The sequence below is a fragment of the Oncorhynchus tshawytscha genome, linkage group LG08 (genome assembly GCF_018296145.1).
Source record: "Oncorhynchus tshawytscha isolate Ot180627B linkage group LG08, Otsh_v2.0, whole genome shotgun sequence".
Classification (NCBI taxonomy): Eukaryota; Metazoa; Chordata; class Actinopteri; order Salmoniformes; family Salmonidae; genus Oncorhynchus; species Oncorhynchus tshawytscha.
Window position 1 is genome coordinate 64,283,390 of NC_056436.1, and position 18,103 is coordinate 64,301,492.

General features: G+C 46.9%; 1 protein-coding gene and 1 long non-coding RNA gene across 4 annotated transcripts in view; both read left to right on the forward strand.

The window, feature by feature from the left end:
- The window catches only part of LOC121846921, an 11,199-nt gene extending 1,848 nt beyond the window's left edge, over positions 1 to 9,351 (forward strand). The window contains exon 2 of the long non-coding RNA XR_006083915.1: positions 8,872 to 9,351. This is a non-coding gene — a long non-coding RNA (uncharacterized LOC121846921). The remainder of the gene's footprint in view (positions 1 to 8,871) is intronic.
- Positions 9,352 to 12,286: 2,935 nt separating this feature from the next.
- Positions 12,287 to 14,347, forward strand: LOC112241920 (histamine H2 receptor). Of its 3 annotated transcripts, none has more exons than XM_042325810.1 (4): positions 12,287 to 13,502; positions 13,637 to 13,815; positions 13,906 to 14,025; positions 14,102 to 14,347. In XM_042325810.1, exons 1-2 carry the CDS (start codon positions 12,488 to 12,490, stop codon positions 13,723 to 13,725), a joined length of 1,104 nt encoding a protein of 367 aa, XP_042181744.1. In that variant the 5' UTR covers positions 12,287 to 12,487; the 3' UTR covers positions 13,726 to 13,815; positions 13,906 to 14,025; positions 14,102 to 14,347. The 3 variants fall into 3 exon arrangements, with proteins under 3 accessions (XP_042181744.1, XP_042181743.1, XP_042181742.1); XM_042325809.1 differs by having other exon boundaries at positions 12,288 to 13,502; positions 13,637 to 13,801; positions 13,877 to 14,025; XM_042325808.1 differs by having other exon boundaries at positions 12,289 to 13,502; positions 13,637 to 13,801.
- The last annotated feature ends 3,756 nt before the right edge of the window (positions 14,348 to 18,103 follow it).

The window sequence follows — 18,103 nt, forward strand, 5'->3', positions numbered from 1 at the left end:
GGAAGTATACAGAATGGTGTCGTCTGCGTAGAGGTGGATCAGAGACTCACCAGCAGCAAGAGCGACCTCATTGATGTATACAGAGAAGAGAGTCGGTCCAAGAATTGAACCCTGTGGCACCCCCATAGAGACTGCCAGAGGTCCGGACAGCAGACCCTCCGATTTGACACACTGAACTCTATCAGAGAAGTAGTTGGTGAACCAGGCGAGGCAATCATTTGAGAAACCAAGGCTGTCGAGTCTGCCGATGAGGATGTGGTGATTGACAGAGTCGAAAGCCTTGGCCAGACCAATGAATACGGCTGCACAGTAATGTTTCTTATCGATGGCGGTTAAGATATCGTTTAGGACCTTGAGCGTGGCTGAGGTGCACCCATGACCAGCTCTGAAACCAGATTGCATAGCAGAGAAGGTATGGTGAGATTCGAAATGGTCGGTAATCTGTTTGTTGACTTGGCTTTCGAAGACCTTAGAAAGGCACGGTAGGATAGATATAGGTCTGTAGCAGTTTGGGTCAAGAGTGTCCCCCCCTTTGAAGAGGGGGATGACCGCAGCTGCTTTCCAATCTTTGGGAATCTCAGACGACACGAAAGAGAGGTTGAACAGGCCAGTAATAGGGGTGGCAACAATTTCGGCAGATAATTTTAGAAAGAAAGGGTCCAGATTGTCTAGCCCGGCTGATTTGTAGGGTTCCAGATTTTGCAGCTCTTTCAGAACATCAGCTGAATGGATTTGGGAGAAGGAGAAATGGGGAAGGCTTGGGCGAGTTGCTGTTGGGGGTGCAGTGTTGTTGACCGGGGTAGGAGTAGCCAGGTGGAAAGCATGGCCAGCCGTAGAAAAATGCTTCTTGAAATTCTCAATTATGGTGGATTTATCAGTGGTGACAGTGTTTCCTATCTTCAGTGCAGTGGGCAGCTGGGAGGAGGTGTTCTTATTCTCCATGGACTTTACAGTGTCCCAGAACTTTTTTGAGTTAGTGTTGCAGGAAGCAAATTTCTGCTTGAAAAAGCTAGCCTTGGCTTTTCTAACTGCCTGTGTATAATGGTTTCTAGCTTCCCTGAACAGCTGCATATCACGGGGGCTGTTCGATGCTAATGCAGAACGCCATAGGATGTTTTTGTGTTGGTTAAGGGCAGTCAGGTCTGGGGAGAACCAAGGGCTATATCTGTTCCTGGTTCTAAATTTCTTGAATGGGGCATGTTTATTTAAGATGGTTAGGAAGGCATTTTTTTAAAATATCCAGGCATGCTCTACTGACGGGATGAGATCAATATCCTTCCAGGATACCCCGGCCAGGTCGATTAGAAAGGCCTGCTCGCAGAAGTGTTTCAGGGAGCGTTTTACAGTGATGAGTGGTGGTCGTTTGACCGCTGACCCATTACAGATGCAGGCAATGAGGCAGTGATCGCTGAGATCTTGGTTGAAGACAGCAGAGGTGTATTTAGAGGGGAAGTTGGTTAGGATGATATCTATGAGGGTGCCCGTGTTTAAGGCTTTGGGGAGGTACCTGGTAGGTTCATTGATAATTTGTGTGAGATTGAGGGCATCAAGTTTAGATTGTAGGATGGCTGGGGTGTTAAGCATGTTCCAGTTTAGGTCGCCTAGCAGCACGAACTCTGAAGATAGATGGGGGCAATCAGTTCACATATGGTGTCCAGAGCACAGCTGGGGGCAGAGGGTGGTCTATAGCATGCGGCAACGGTGAGAGACTTGTTTTTAGAGAGGTGGATTTTTAAAAGTAGAAGTTCAAATTGTTTGGGTACAGACCTGGATAGTAGGACAGAACTCTGCAGGCTATCTTTGCAGTAGATTGCAACACCGCCCCCTTTGGTAGTTCTATCTTGTCTGAAAATGTTGTAGTTTGGAATTAAAATTTCTGACTTTTTGGTGGTCTTCCTAAGCCAGGATTCAGACACAGCTAGAAGATCCGGGTTGGCAGAGTGTGCTAAAGCAGTGAATAGAACAAACTTAGGGAGGAGGCTTCTAATGTTAACATGCATGAAACCAAGGCTATTACGGTTACAGAAGTCGTCAAAAGAGAGCGCCTGGGGAATAGGAGTGGAGCTAGGCACTACAGGGCCTGGATTCACCTCTACATCGCCAGAGGAACATAGGAGGAGTAGAATAAGGGTACGGCTAAAAGCTATGAGAATTGGTCTCTAGAACGTCTGGAACATAGAGTAAAAGGAGGTTTCTGGGGGCGGTAAAATAGCATCAAGGTATAATGTACAGACAAAGGTATGGTAGTATGTGAATACAGTGGAGGTATTTCTAAGTATTGAGTGATGAAGAGAGAGATATTGTCTCTAGAAACATCATTGAAACCAGGAGATGTCATTGCATGTGTGGGTGGTGGAACTAATAGGTTGGATAAGGTATAGTGAGCAGGACTAGAGGCTCTACAGTGAAATAAGCCAATAAACACTAGCCAGAACAGCAATGGACAAGACATATTGACATTAAGGAGAGGCATGCTTAGTCGAGTGATCAAAAGGGTCCAGTGAGTGGAGAGGTTGGTTGGGGGTCACGGCGATTTAGACAGCTAGCCAGGCCATCGGTAGCAAGCTAGCATAGGATGGAGGTCTGTTGTTAGCCACCTCTTGCGTTCCGTCAGTAGATTAGTGGGGTTCCGTGTGGTAGAAGGGATTAATCCAAATCACACAACAACAACAAAAATAAAAACAATAGATATAGTTATAGAGGCCCAAGAAGAAAACATAATAATAATAAAAATAAATAAATTGTCCGATTGTCTATTCAAATAGCAGCCGGTAAGACAGCTAACGGTTAGCAGGCCGCAGATGGGTGTTCAGGTAACGTCGCGACGGAGGAGCCAGCCGGATCTCCTTCGGGTAGATAACGTCAGCAGTCCAGTTGTGAAGGCCCGGTGGGGCTCCGCGTAGGCAGTAAAACGGGTCCGGATAGGTGACTGCAGCCCAGGAGTGATTGATGGAACTCAGGAGTGATTGACGGAGCTGGCTAGCTCCGGAATAATTGATGTTTGCTCCGGAATCGACGAAGGCCGATAGTCACACGGATAGCAGCTAGCTAGCTGTGAGATCCAATTCATGACATGTTATATAATATAGATGATAGAGAAGGAAATAGAGAAAAGCTGAACAGTCTCTGTGTACACATTTGTGACCACATGCACATTCACTCTCTTGGGTGTTGTTGTATAAACGCTAGTTAAAGTGTCCTGCTCCTGTGTGGCAGCTGTGTGTTGTGTTAGCATTAGCGTTAGCATTAGCCATTAGCACAATGTTCAGAAGGTTTCCTCCATTAGAGCTAAGGTGTGTCGGGCCAACAGCGACGTGACGAGGGCGTGTGTGTGTGTGTGTGTGTGTGTGTGTGTGTGTGTGTGTGTGTGTGTGTGTGTGGCTGTCTGTATTTCTGTGTCCCTGCACGCCTGTCTGTCCGTCAACAAATCTTCCTGTCTGCCTGTCTGTCTGAAGAGTCTGACTGTCTGTCTACCTGTCTGTCTGCCTGAAGTGTCTGTCTGCCTCTGGTTTCCATGGCGCATGTCCCAAGGTCGTCATGACAGTATTTTGACATCATATTCTGACCTCTGACCTCATAAACCTCTTTTTTATATATACGGTACCAGTCAAAAGTTTGGGCACCTTCTACTCATTCCAGGGTTCTTCTTTAGTTTTACTATCTTCTACAATGTAGAATAATAGTGAAGACATCAATACTATGAAATAACACATATGAAATCATGTAGTAACGAAGACAGTGTTAAACAAATCAAAATATATTTTATATTTGAGATTCTTCAAAGTAGCCTCCCCTTGCCTTGATGATGCATTCCAGGTGACTACCTAGTAAAAACAAAGAAAAACCCTTGAATGAGTAGGTGTGTCCAAACTTTTGACTGGTACTGTATATATACACTGCTCAAAAAAATAAAATAAACACTTAAACAACACAATGTAACTCCAAGTCAATCACACTTCTGTGAAATCAAACTGTCCAAGCAGCACTGATTGACAATAAATGTCGCATGCTGTTGTGCAAATGGAATAGACAACAGGTGGAAATTATAGGCAATTAGCAAGACACCCCAAATAAAGGAGTGGTTCTGCAGGTAGTGACCACAGACCACTTCTCAGTTCCTATGCTTCCTGGCTGATGTTTTGGTCACTTTTGAATGCTGGCGGTGCTTTCACTCTAGTGGTAGCATGAGACGGAGTCCACACAAGTGGATCAGGTAGTGCAGCTCATCCAGGATGGCACATCAATGCGAGCTGTGGCAAGAATGTTTGCTGTGTCTGTCAGCATAGTGTCCAGATCATGTAGGCGCTACCAGGAGACAGGCCAGTACATCAGGAGACGTGGAGGAGGCCGTAGGAGGGCAACAACCCAGCAGCAGGACCGCTACCTCCGCCTTTGTGCAAGGAGGAGCAGGAGGAGCGCTGCCAGAGCCCTGCAAAATGACCTCCAGCAGGCCACAAATGTGCATGTGTCTGCTCAAACGGTCAGACACAGACTCCATGAGGGTGGTATGAGGGCCCGACATCCACAGGTGGGGGTTATGCTTACAGCCCAACACCGTGCAGGACGTTTGTCATTTGCCAGAGAACACCAAGATTGGCAAATTCGCCACTGGCGCCCTGTGCTCTTCACAGATGAAAGCAGGTTCACACTGAGCACATGTGACAGACGTGACAGAGTCTGGAGACGCCGTGGAGAACGTTCTGCTGCCTGCAACATCCTCCAGCATGACCGGTTTGGCGGTGGGTGAGTCATGGTGTGGGGTTGCATTTCTTTGGGGGGCCGCACAGCCCTCCATGTGCTCGCCAGAGGTAGCCTGACTGCCATTAGGTACCGAGATGAGATCCTCAGAACCCTTGTGAGACCAAATGCTGGTGCGGTTGGCCCTGGGTTCCTCCTAATGCAAGACAATGCTAAACCTCATGTGGCTGGAGTGTGTCAGCAGTTCCTGCAAGAGGAAGGCATTGATGCTATGGACTGGCCCGTCCGTTCCCCGGACCTGAATCCAATTGAGCACATCTGGGACATCATGTCTCTCTCCATCCACCAACAGACTGTCCAGGAGTTGGTGGATGCTTTAGTCCAGGTCTGGGAGGAGATCCCTCAGGAGACCATCCGCCACCTCATCAGGAGCATGCCCAGGCATTGTAGGGAGGTCATACAGGCACGTGGTGGCCACACACACTACTGAGCCTCATTTTGACTTGTTTTAAGGACATTACATCAAGGTTGTATCAGCCTGTAGTGTGGTTTTCCACTTTAATTTTGAGTGTGACTCCAAATCCAGACCTCCATGGGTTGATAAATTTGATTTCCATTGATAATTTTTGTGCTTGTTTGTAGGTGACCAAATACTTAATTTCCACCATAATTTGCAAATAAATTCATAAAAAATCTTACAATGTGATTTTCTGGATTTTTTTTTCTCATTTTGTCTGTCATAGTTGAAGTGTACCTATGATGAAAATTACAGGCCTCTCTCATCTGTTTAAGTGGGAGAACTTGCACAATTGGTGGCTGAATAAATACCTTTTTGCCCCACTGTGTGTGTGTGTATATATATATATATGTTTGTTCTTTTGTTCTTTTAATGTGTAGAGGGGCATTCAAGTTACTCTTGAAGTGTTTGGTTGTCCATATTTGCAGAATTTGGAAGGAAAACCATCTCTCTAACTTGTCTATCAATATAAGAATGTGACCGTATGTCTCAGTTTGGAAACCTTTTAAGCCCAAACACATAGAAAACTACCTCTAGCTCTCGATCAGAATGTTTATGTATCCATTTCTTTACTTCTACGTCTACAAATTGGAGTATGATGTAGTATTCTAAACTGATCGCTGTTACATTGAACTGGTTGAATATTAACAGCAGTCATCCAATATGCTGTGATAGAAATAAGGCCATGCTCATGAAAAAAAATTGTCCACCCTCATCTTAAACGGCACCGATCGCCACTGGTTAGACACAGCTGTTTGATGAGACTAACAAAAATGTGTAATTGGTATTCAAGCATCTCCCCAGTCATACTGTCTAGGCACTGCATGAAATAGTCTCATCAGTCATTCCAGCTCCAGTTCTAGGGAAAAATCCACAGCTCAAACTGCTTGGCTGGACTCCAACTTGTTATGCTACAACAGCTTCCTTTAGTGGGATGGTTACATTTTTCCCTTTTGTGATTAATTGTTCACTTTCCTTTGCTACTGATGAAAATCCATCCAGTTCTTTCACCTCTGACCTCTCAAAACCCATCCAGTCCTTTCATCTCTCAAAACCCATTCAGTCCTTTCACCTCTGACCTCTCAAAACCCATTCAGTCCTTTCACCTCTGACCTCTCAAAACCCATCCAGTCCTTTCACCTCTGACCTCTCAAAACCCATCCAGTCCTTTCATCTCTCAAAACCCATCCAGTCCTTTCACCCCTGAACTCTCAAAACCCATCCAGTCTTTTCAACTCTGGTCTCTCAAAAGCCTATCCAGTCCTTTCATCTCTCAAACCCCATCCAGTCCTTTCACCTCTCAAAACCCATCCAGTCCTTTCACCTCTCAAAACCCATCCAGTCATTTCATCTCTCAAACCCCATCCAGTCCTTTCACCTCTCAAAACCCATCCAGTCCTTTCACCTCTCAAAACCCATCCAGTCCTTTCACCTCTCAAAACCCATCCAGTCCTTTCATCTCTCAAACCCCATCCAGTCCTTTCATCTCTCAAAACCCATCCAGTCCTTTCACCCCTGAACTCTCAAAACCCATCCAGTCTTTTCAACTCTGGTCTCTCAAAAGCCTATCCAGTCCTTTCATCTCTCAAACCCCATCCAGTCCTTTCACCTCTCAAAACCCATCCAGTCCTTTCACCTCTCAAAACCCATCCAGTCCTTTCATCTCTCAAAACCCATCCAGTCCTTTCATCTCTGAAACACAAAGAGAAATGTGAACACCCATAGTTCCTCAAATACACAAACAGACACACACACCCCTCTGTGACCTGTCTGTGGGAAGGCAGTCTGGAGTGGGGGTATGTCAGGCCAGCACTACACATTGGAGGATGCCCAGATATGGACATAAACTATGGGAAGGAAGCTTTGCCAAGAGTCCGACAGAGTATGGGAGCCTGTGTGTGCGTGTGTGTGTGTGTGTGTGTGTGTGTGTGTGTGTGTGTGTGTGTGTGTGTGTGTGTGTGTGTGTGTGTGTGTGTGTGTGTGTGTGTGTGTGTGTGTGTGTGTGTGTGTGTGTGTGTGTGTGTGTGTGTGTGTGTGTGTTCGGTAGAGAGATATGTGTTCACCGGCGACGATGACACGGTCTACAGGGAGGAGGTCAGTGACCTGCCAGGACAACAACCTCTCCTTCAATGTCAGTAAGACCAGGGAGCTGATCGGGGACTACAGGAAACGGCACCATCCGTGGCTGCAGAGGAGCAGGTCTAGAGCTTCAAGTTCCTGTGTCCAAATCACTAAGGACTTAAAATGGTCCACACACATACAAACAGTTGTGAAGAAGCATGGGCCCTCAAATCTTCAGAAAGTTCTACATCTGCACCATTGAGAGCATCCAACCATGGCGCTGTCCAACCTGACTGGTTGCATCACTGCCTGATATGGCAACTGCTTGGCCTTCGATCGCATGGCGCTACAGAAGATAGGGCGTACGGCCCAGTACATCACTGGGGCTGAGCTCACAGCCATCCAGGATCTCTACAGCAGGCGGTGTCAGAGGAAGGCCCTAAAAAATTAGAAAGACTCCAGCCAACCAAGTTACAGTCTGCTATCTCTGCTACTGCACAGCAAGCGGTACCAGAGCAACAAGGCTGCTTATGTCACGTCTGCTCCTGCTCCTCCCCTCCGGCGTAAGACATGGCCAGAGTATTAACCACCGGTCCTGGGATACATCATTACGGACACACGTGTTCTTGGTTTTGTTGTTTTATTAAAACATTGCATCTGCTTCCGACTCACCGCCCAATCATTACACCTTAACAGCTTCTACCCCCAAGACATAAGACAGTACATTCTATTTTAATGAATGAACACTGAACAACAACAACAAAAAATCAACGAACGAAACGTGACGCTATACAAATAGTGCTGACATGCAACTAAACATAGACAAGAACCCACACCAGAAAGTTGGGAAAGCGCTGCCTAAATATGATCCCCAATCAGAGACAACGATAAACAGCTGTCTCTAATTGGGAACCATATCAGGCCAACATAGACATACAAAAACCACTAGATATACAAAAACCCTAGACATACAAAAACTAGAGTCCCCACCCTAGTCACACCCTGACCCAACCAAAATATATAGAAAAACAGAGATATCTAAGGTCAGGGCGTGACACACATACTACACTGACACTCCAACACACACACACACACATGGACACATTCCTTCATACTCTTCACATACACTGTTGCTCTTCTTATTATCTATCATAGTCACTTTACCCCTACCTACATGTACATATTACCTGAACTAACCCGTAACTATGCACATTGACTCAGTACCAGTACCCATTGTATTTAGCCTCGTTATTGTTATTTTATTGTGTTACTATTTTTCCTTTCGTTTATTTAGCACATTTTTCTTACTTACTTTTTAAAAACTCTGCACTGTTGGTTAATTAAGGGCTCGTAAGTACGCATTTCACAGTAAGATCTACACCTGTATTCGGTAAATGTGAGAAATGAAATGTGATTTGATTTGAATACGTTGAATTGACGTCTGTGCCCAGTAGGCAACATTTCCTTTGATTTGCTTTATATTTTCTGATAGTGGAAGTAACTGCACTTGTAAGTATCATGGTAAAGTTTCTCCTTGCAGTATACAGGTCATGGTACATGGCGCTGTCTAACTTTCTGTTTCTCTGTGTGTTCAGATTAATCTTTGAGTGATATGGAAGATTAGTGTGGACCAGCCACTAACAGTGAGCTGTTCAACAACCCATCATCCAGTACAGACTGGACCAGCCACCAACAGAGGGAGCTGTTCAACAACCCATCATCCCTTACAGACTGGACCAGCCACTAACAGTGAGCTGTTCAACAACCCATCATCCCTTACAGACTGGACCAGCCACCAACAGAGGGAGCTGTTCAACAACCCATCATCAAACTGACTGGACCAGCCACCAACAGAGGGAGCTGTCATCTACAGACCCATCATCAAACTGACTGGACCAGCCACCAACAGAGGGAGCTGTTCAACAACCCATCATCCCTTACAGACTGGACCAGCCACCAACAGAGGGAGCTGTTCAACAACCCATCATCCCTTACAGACTGGACCAGCCACCAACAGAGGGAGCTGTTCAACAACCCATCATCCCATACAGACTGGACCAGCCACTAACAGTGAGCTGTTCAACAACCCATCATCCCATACAGACTGGACCAGCCACCAACAGAGGGAGCTGTTCAACAACCCATCATCAAACTGACTGGACCAGCCACCAACAGAGGGAGCTGTTCAACAACCCATCATCAAACTGACTGGACCAGTCACCAACAGAGGGAGCTGTTCTACAGCCCATCATCAAACTGACTGGACCAGCCACCAACAGAGGGAGCTGTTCAACAACCCATCATCCCATACAGGACTGGACCAGCTGTTCACCATCACAAACTGACTGGACCAGTCACCAGCTGTTCTACAGCCCATCATCAAACTGACTGGACCAGTCACCAACAGAGGGAGCTGTTCTACAGCCCATCATCAAACTGACTGGACCAGTCACCAACAGAGGGAGCTGTTCTACAGCCCATCATCAAACTGACTGGACCAGTCACCAACAGAGGGAGCTGTTCTACAGCCCATCATCAAACTGACTGGACCAGCCACCAACAGAGGGAGCTGTTCTACAGCCCATCATCCCATCATCCCATGTTCTACACAGACTGGACCAGCCACCTGTTCTAACATCAAACTGAGGGAGCTGTTCTACAGCCCATCATCCCATACAGACTGGACCAGTCACCAACAGAGGGAGCTGTTCTACAGCCCATCATCAAACTGACTGGACCAGTCACCAACAGAGGGAGCTGTTCTACAGCCCATCATCAAACTGACTGGACCAGCCACCAACAGAGGGAGCTGTTCTACAGCCCATCATCAAACTGACTGGACCAGTCACCAACAGAGGGAGCTGTTCAACCCATCACCCATCATCAAAACAGAGGGAGCTGACTCATCAAACTGACTGGACCAGCCACCAACAGAGGGAGCTGTTCTACAGCCCATCATCAAACTGACTGGACCAGTCACCAACAGAGGGAGCTGTTCTACAGCCCATCATCAAACTGACTGGACCAGTCACCATCACAGAGGACTGGACCAGCTGTGTCTACAGCCCATCATCAAACTGACTGGACCAGCCACCAACAGAGGGAGCTGTTCTACAGCCCATCATCAAACTGACTGGACCAGTCACCAACAGAGCTGTTCTACAGCCCATCATCAAACTGACTGGACCAGTCACCAACAGAGGGAGCTGTTCTACAACCCATCATCAAACTGACTGGACCAGTCACCAACAGAGGGAGCTGTTCTACAGCCCATCATCAAACTGACTGGACCAGTCACCAACAGAGGGAGCTGTTCTACAGCCCATCATCAAACTGACTGGACCAGTCACCAACAGAGGGAGCTGTTCAACAACCCATCATCAAACTGACTGGACCAGTCACCAGCCTCCTCATCGCTCCTTCAATCAGAGGATCTGTAATGATGAACTGACCCCTCCATCCTGACAACATATACACTCCAATAGATGTGAAATATGCCCAAACATACTTAGGAAAATAGCTCAAACACAAAGATAAATGTCCATCTACGCACATTGGTATGGATATAGACACACCCAGATAAGTATTATCTGAAGGAGACTGGACTGAGTTGTTGTTGTAGGGCTGTGTTTGCGGTTGAGACTGGGTGTAAGTGAGGGGTTGGGGTTGAGACTGGGTGTAAGTGAGGGGTTGGGGTCATCAGACTGACTGGACCAGTACCAGTGAGGGGTTGGGGTCATGAGACTCACCAACAGAGGAGCTGTTCTAAGCCCATCATCAAACTGACTGGACCAGCCACCAACAGAGGGAGCTGTTCAACAACCCATCATCAAACTGACTGGACCAGTCACCAGCCTCCTCATCGCTTGAGGATCTGTAATGAGAACTGGACAACATGTAATAGATGGGTGGGGTATGCCCAAACATACTTAGGAAAATAGCTCAAACACAAAGATAAATGTCCATCTACGAGGGGATTAGACACACCCAGATAAGTATTATCTGAAGGAGACTGGACTGAGTTGTTGTTGTAACTGGGTGTAAGTGAGGGGTTGGTTGACGGTGTAAGTGAGGGTTGAGTTGTTGTAGGGCTGTGTTTGGGGTTGAGACTGGGTGTAAGTGAGGGGTTGGGGTTGAGACTGGGTGTAAGTGAGGGGTTGGGGTTGAGACGGTGTAAGTGAGGGGTTGGGACTGGGTGTAAGTGAGGGGTTGGGGTTGAGACGGTGTAAGTGAGGGGTTGAGACTGGGTGTAAGTGAGGGGTTGGGGTTGAGACTGGGTGTAAGTGAGGGGTTGGGACTGGGTGTAAGTGAGGGGTTGGGGTTGAGACTGGGTGTAAGGGGTTGAGACTGGGTGTAAGTGAGGGGTTGGGGTTGAGACTGGGTGTAAGTGAGGGGGTTGGGACTGGGTGTAAGTGAGGGGTTGGGGTTGAGACTGGGTGTAAGTGAGGGGTTGGGACTGGGTGTAAGTGAGGGGTTGGGACTGGGTGTAAGTGAGGGGTTGGGACTGGGTGTAAGTGAGGGGTTGGGACTGGGTGTAAGTGAGGGGTTGGGACTGGGTGTAAGTGAGGGGTTGGGGTTGAGACTGGGTGTAAGTGAGTGAGGGTTGGGACTGGGTGTAAGTGAGGGGTTGGGGACTGGGTGTAAGTGAGGGGTTGGGGTTGAGACTGGGTGGGGGGGTTGAGACTGGGTGTAGGGGGTTGAGACTGGGTTGAGGGGTTGGGACTGGGTGTAGTGAGGGGTTGGGACTGGGGTTGAGGGTTGAGACTGGGTGTAAGTGAGGGGTTGGGACTGGGTGTAAGTGAGGGGTTGGGACTGGGTGTAGGGCAGGGAGGGGTTGGGACTGGGTGTAAGTGAGGGGTTTGGGTTGAGACTGGGTGTTAAGTGAGGGGTTGAGGGGTTAGGGTTGAGACTGGGTGTAGGGCAGGGGTTAGGGTTGAGACCGGGTGTAGGGCAGGGGTTAGGGTTGAGACCGGGTGTAGGGGTTAGGGTTGAGACTGGGTGTAGGGCAGGGGTTAGGGTTGAGACTGGGTGTAGGGCAGGGGTTAGGGTTGAGACCGGGTGTAGGGGTTAGGGTTGAGACTGGGTGTAGGGCAGGGGTTAGGGTTGAGACTGGTTGTAGGGCAGGGGTTAGCGTTGAGACTGGGTGTAGGGCAGGGGTTAGGGTTGAGACTGGGTGTAGGGGTTAGGGTAGGGACTGGGACTTCAGTAAGGATGCTGTCAGTGGTGATATTAGGTGTGACCCTGTCCCTGCTCATTCTGCTGACGGTGTTTGGTAACGTCCTGGTATGTCTGGCCGTCTGCGCCACACGACGTCTCCGCTGCCTCACCAACTGCTTCATCGTTTCCCTCGCCATCACTGACCTGCTGCTTGGCATACTGGTCCTGCCCTTCTCCGCCCTCCTCCAGCTCAGCGATTGGCCGCTGGGGCCAACCCTCTGCAACATCTACATCTCATTGGATGTTATGTTATGCACTGCCTCTATCCTCACCCTATTGGCCATCAGCGTGGACCGATACCTGGCTGTGACCGCACCCCTTAGATACTCGTCGCTGGTGTTGCCGAGGGGGGTAGCCATAACTATGGCTTTGGTGTGGGCGGTGTCGCTGGGGGTGTCGTTCCTACCGATCCACCTGGGCTGGAACACTGTGGACGGCAGTGTGCAGAACCGCGGCCCGGGGGAGGAGAGGGAGTGTAAGTTTGAGCTGAACCCTTCGTACGTTGCGGTGGACGCCTCCTTAACCTTTTACCTTCCCCTGCTGATCATGTGCTGGAACTACCTCCGCATACTCCGCATCGCCCGGGCCCAGGCCAGACGCATCATCCATGCACGACCCAACCTCAACAACAACAGCCCCTCGTCAGCCCCTCGTCAACTCACCTCAGTAACAGCGATGGCTCTACGGGAACACAAAGCCACAGTGACCCTAGCAGCAGTTATCGGAGCGTTCATGGTGTGCTGGTTCCCCTACTTCACCCTGTTTACTATCATGGGTCTGAGGATGCAGGACTACCCAGCAGCCTACCCTGTGGTGCTGTGGCTGGGGTACATCAACTCAGCTCTGAACCCATTGCTCTACGCTGCCCTCAACAGAGACTTTAGGTCCGCCTACGCCCGCCTGCTGCACTGTGGTAACTATGGATACGGCAGGGGGAGGGGCGGGCCAGCGTCGCCCTACAACAGGACCACGACGGGTAAAAGGAACAAGGAGAAAGACAACTCACACGGTGACGGAACATGCACAATCACTCATAACAACTCCAAAATATTGTATTTTCTTGTGTCTAGCGAGTTAGGTCAATGGTGAGCCTGTGTGCACAGAATAGCCAACTCTGATCTTCTGGTCTTGTGTCCCTCTCAGGTGCGGGGGAGGTAGGTGAGGGGGGGGTGTCGCTCTGCTGCGTGAACACACCTCTTCCTGTAGGGCGGGGCCAGGTGAGACCGGTGTGATGATGATGGTACAGGAAGTCAGAGGAACAACCATACCTTCCACTCAGCACAGCACAGGGGCGTCTGCCGCCAACGAGTGAGCAAAAACAAGTACAGATAAAAATAAATCACCTGTCTAATTATCTGTAGCCTATTATAAAACTGTTGATAGCCTGTGTCATTCTATATCCTGTGTGTCAGATGGCGCTGACCCTGTGTCTATCTGTGAGGAGGATTCAGTGTCCTACCTGTCCTGAAAGCTGAGCCCAGGACCAGCCAACTTAACTCAGACACCCAGCCCAGGGGATCAATCACAGACAGGTAAGACATCTAAAAACGATGAATGAGTTCATAAACGTTTCATAACAGTGATAACATTCTCTATGTTCTCCCCCAGGACACTGGGAGTCGTCTAAAATATCACGGACAATCTGCAACAAGGAATCCCGGGGACCTTTAACCGCAGAACTAGAATGAGACTATTTCTATCCCTTCAACCATTAAGCAGTGACTGGGGAAGCCCACAAGTCACTTTGTTCTGGAACACTGATACCTGGAAAGTAATGTCATTGACAGACAGACAGACAGACGGACGGACAGACTGACAGACGGACGGACAGACAGAGTAGACAGACAGAGTAGACAGACAGACAGACAGGCAGGCAGGCAGACAGACAGACAGACAGACAGACAGACAGGCAGGCAGACAGACAGACAGACAGACAGACAGACAGACAGACAGACAGACAGACAGACAGACAGACAGACAGACAGACAGGCAGGCAGGCAGGCAGGCAGACAGACAGACAGACAGACAGACAGACAGACAGACAGACAGACAGACAGACAGACAGACAGACAGACAGACAGACAGACAGACAGACAGACAGACAGACAGACAGACAGACAGAGTAGACAGACAGACAGACAGACAGACAGACAGACAGACAGGCAGACAGACAGACAGGCAGACAGACAGACAGACTAAAACACTCGTGTCAGACTGGTGGTGAAATCTAAGCTCTGGTGTTATTCACCTGAGCCTGACTGTGATCTTCCAATGAAGCAGATAGTTATGCCCTCTAGTGATGGAATATAGTAGTACAACCTGACAAGGAGACTAGACTCAGCAATTATCTCATAAAACAATCAGTGTTCTGAGAGAAAATGATTTCAAATATGTGAAAGTGTTTCATCTGTATGAGGAACTGTTTAACTGTGCAGCTATATGTGTCATAGACTAGGTATTTTGAATTTGAGTACACAGTATGTACATGCAGCCTACTGGACTAAAACATGCCCCAGAACGTCTTGGGATCTGATATTTGTCACGTCTAACCACAGTGCCATCTAAGTTGTTGTAAGGTTGTGAAGGAAGGCCACCTACGACCAGGGATGGTACTGAAAGCTGCTGGTGGAGTGGTAGAATAAATAGCATTTACCAGTAGTCATGGATTCCAACAATATCGTGCCATTTATTTTCTCCAGGAGCTTTCTCATGGTAGCCGTGGGAACGTTGCCCAGGGACAGTGGTTGCAAATTAGCCGGCTAGCTAAAACCGGGCACTTTTACTGAAACGTTGATTAATGTGCCTGTCCCTGTAAAAAAATAATAAACTCAAATTCAACCAAAATTTATAAAAAGGAAAAGTCAAGTTTTTGAAAATACATAACTTGGTTTTCAGGATGAAAGGGACTAAGTCCAGGTTTATGTAGATTCTGAAGAAATGTGGCAGTGTGCCAATCTGCACACTTCAACTGCCAATAAACAAGCAGCAAAGAGCTGGCACTTCTTCTCCTCTGGTATAATTGCAGTCACACAAATGTAATGTGCCTTCCGCCACCTACTGGAGAAAAAGTGTTGACTTCACACAAAATACAAAAATAGATCATGTACATCAATTCTATTCCGCTGCATCTGTCACAGTCCAAATCACATACACAGAATCAGAGGCCTGACAGGGCGGTTCTTTCATCCACAGGATTCCATTTATTTCCTCTGCCGTCAAATCCCTCACATAACACAAAAATCCCCATAGAAATCTGTCAGTTTGGACGCATCTCAATCTACCACATCAGCCGATGTCACACTTCTGTATCTGCGGTGAAAGGCGACAGAGCTAGAGAGCGCCGTTTGTCAGACCATGAGACATCCCGAACATCGGTCTTCTCACCAAATTGTCTGCAGCATCCAAACAGTTTGTCCTCACAAGACTTGTCTGAAGGTCCCGGTACCAGTTCAAAAAATGTAAGGAAGTATATATGGAGACTTTTTAGTGCCAAATATAAAGGGTTGAAGTACATTTCCTGATCTTTCTTGTATCTCTCAGGAAAAGGACAGACACTTCAGAACAAACGTCCTTTTCCTTTTTTGGGGTGGTCTATTTGTTGTTCCATGAAGTTTGTTATTCAATGTGTTTGTAATAGCAGAAAGGCTAAATATTTTTTTCATGAATAATATATGTATTTTTAATACTTCAAGGGGTTTTAAAATTCTAAATCAAATAGCTAAATGATCCTTGGTATGACCTTAAAACAATTCCATATAGCTTAGTAGAACCACTCCATCCACTATATAGGTCAGTCGGTATACACTGACCACTCCATCTACTTCTTCAGTTGTATCCTTTACACTCACTTCTAGCGCCACCCCAGAGACAACCCCGTTGACAGACGCCCTGCTTCGAAGATCCACACAGCACACATTCCAATCCGATATCTTTTTGAGGAGCAAAGCACCCTCTGCTCCACAGAATAAGTGCACCTCTCGTTTTTCTCACTGATGCAACCTCTTCCAACACATCTAGGATGTTCACAGGGCAATCAAACGGATCCCCCAGGTATCTCCTTCCTATGGAACGTCGTTTGGGTCTTTGCATGTCAAATAAGCTTGTTGACCAATCAGGACCTGAATATGACTGCACGTCACGTAATAATTTAACACGTTCATGATTTTTTTAACGTAGTTATTAAACATTGATTACACTATCACTCGTATTTCGTATGTCACAACGATTCCCCGATACGTATGCTATGATGCTGGTAAAGTTTTGTCTCGCGCTCCTGTCGCTGCCGCACGAGCGCAGACACACGTCCCCAAGCTCTGGAAAATGCTGGTCTTAAAAAAAGCGAGCTAGCTGATGGATGCAAACAATGTCCTTCCCCAAAAACATAGCAAAACGACATCATCTGTTTCAGTACTTATCGTTAGCTAGCTAACTATATAGCTAGGTGTCATCTAAAATGACCCTAATTTATAAGACAGTTCTTATTTGATTAATGGTGGTCGGACCCATCTATGTGAAGGTAGCCACAATAAGGATTAGCTACAATAGTGTAATTTGCTGGTTTGCCTTCAAAATAAAAGTCTCAAATTGAAAGTGATGTAAATGAATACATATCGCAGAATTATGTCACAATGGAATATATCATGCTAAACGAGGCTGGCGTGTTGGAATGTGGAGACATGAAATGGGGTATGATGCTATAATATAATTGTGTTATTTGACATGTCAAATTAAAAGCTGATTTGACGCATCAAATAGTGTTATTTGACGTGTATATTTTTTGACACGCAAAGACCCAAATGGCGTTCCATACCTTCGGTCCAAAACCCTCACTCTTAAAAGAAGAGTCAGAACTTTTATTTACTGGACTTCTTGTTTCCCTTCCTGTTCTCTATCCATTCCTTCCCACTCTCCTCTCCACACGACGCACCATCAGTTTCAAACAGAACATCCGCTTCCGCCATCTATCCTCCCCCCGACCCTCTCCCAAACCAAAGAGTCCTTAAGGAATGTAGGCCTAAAATGAACAGGTAGCTTGTAGGCTAGTGTTAACCTCACAGCCCGGCCTACAGAGACAGATATAAGGTTAAGATAATTGTCCATAGGCAAAGAGTGGCTGTTTGAAGAATCTCAAATATAAAATATATTTTGATTTGTTTAACACTTTTTTGGTTACTATATGATTCCATATGTGTTATTTCCTAGTTTTGATGTCTTCACTATTATTCTATAATGTATAACATAGTAAAAATAAAGAAAAACCCTTGAATGAGTAGGTGTTGTAAAACCTTTGACCGGTAGTATGGATAAACCACTTCTCCAATCTTTTGGGCTCTATAATTTTACATAGCAAATATAATTTACCCAAAACAAAATTAAAGATTCTTGATTAGAATTAACTAAGTTATATTCAAAATGCAACTGAAATAAATGACACCAACACCCCGTAATCAAAGATGGCGTGATCAACCGTGGCGAGAACAGCCACTCACTTGCGCATTTGAGAATTTACACCGTGTGCCCAAAGAGTGCCACACCTCAACCAGGAAGTATGGCATTGGTGGGAAAAAAAGGTTAGTGAAAAGCAAACAATTTATATCAAGAAACAAATGC

Coding starts and splice junctions, on each gene's coding strand:
- LOC112241920 (XM_042325810.1), top strand. CDS start 12,488: ATGCTGTCAGTGGTGATATTAGGTGTGACCCTGTCCCTGCTCATTCTG. Junction 13,503..13,636: donor GGAGAAAGACAACTCACACG/GTGACGGAACAT, acceptor TGTCCCTCTCAG/GTGCGGGGGAGGTAGGTGAG.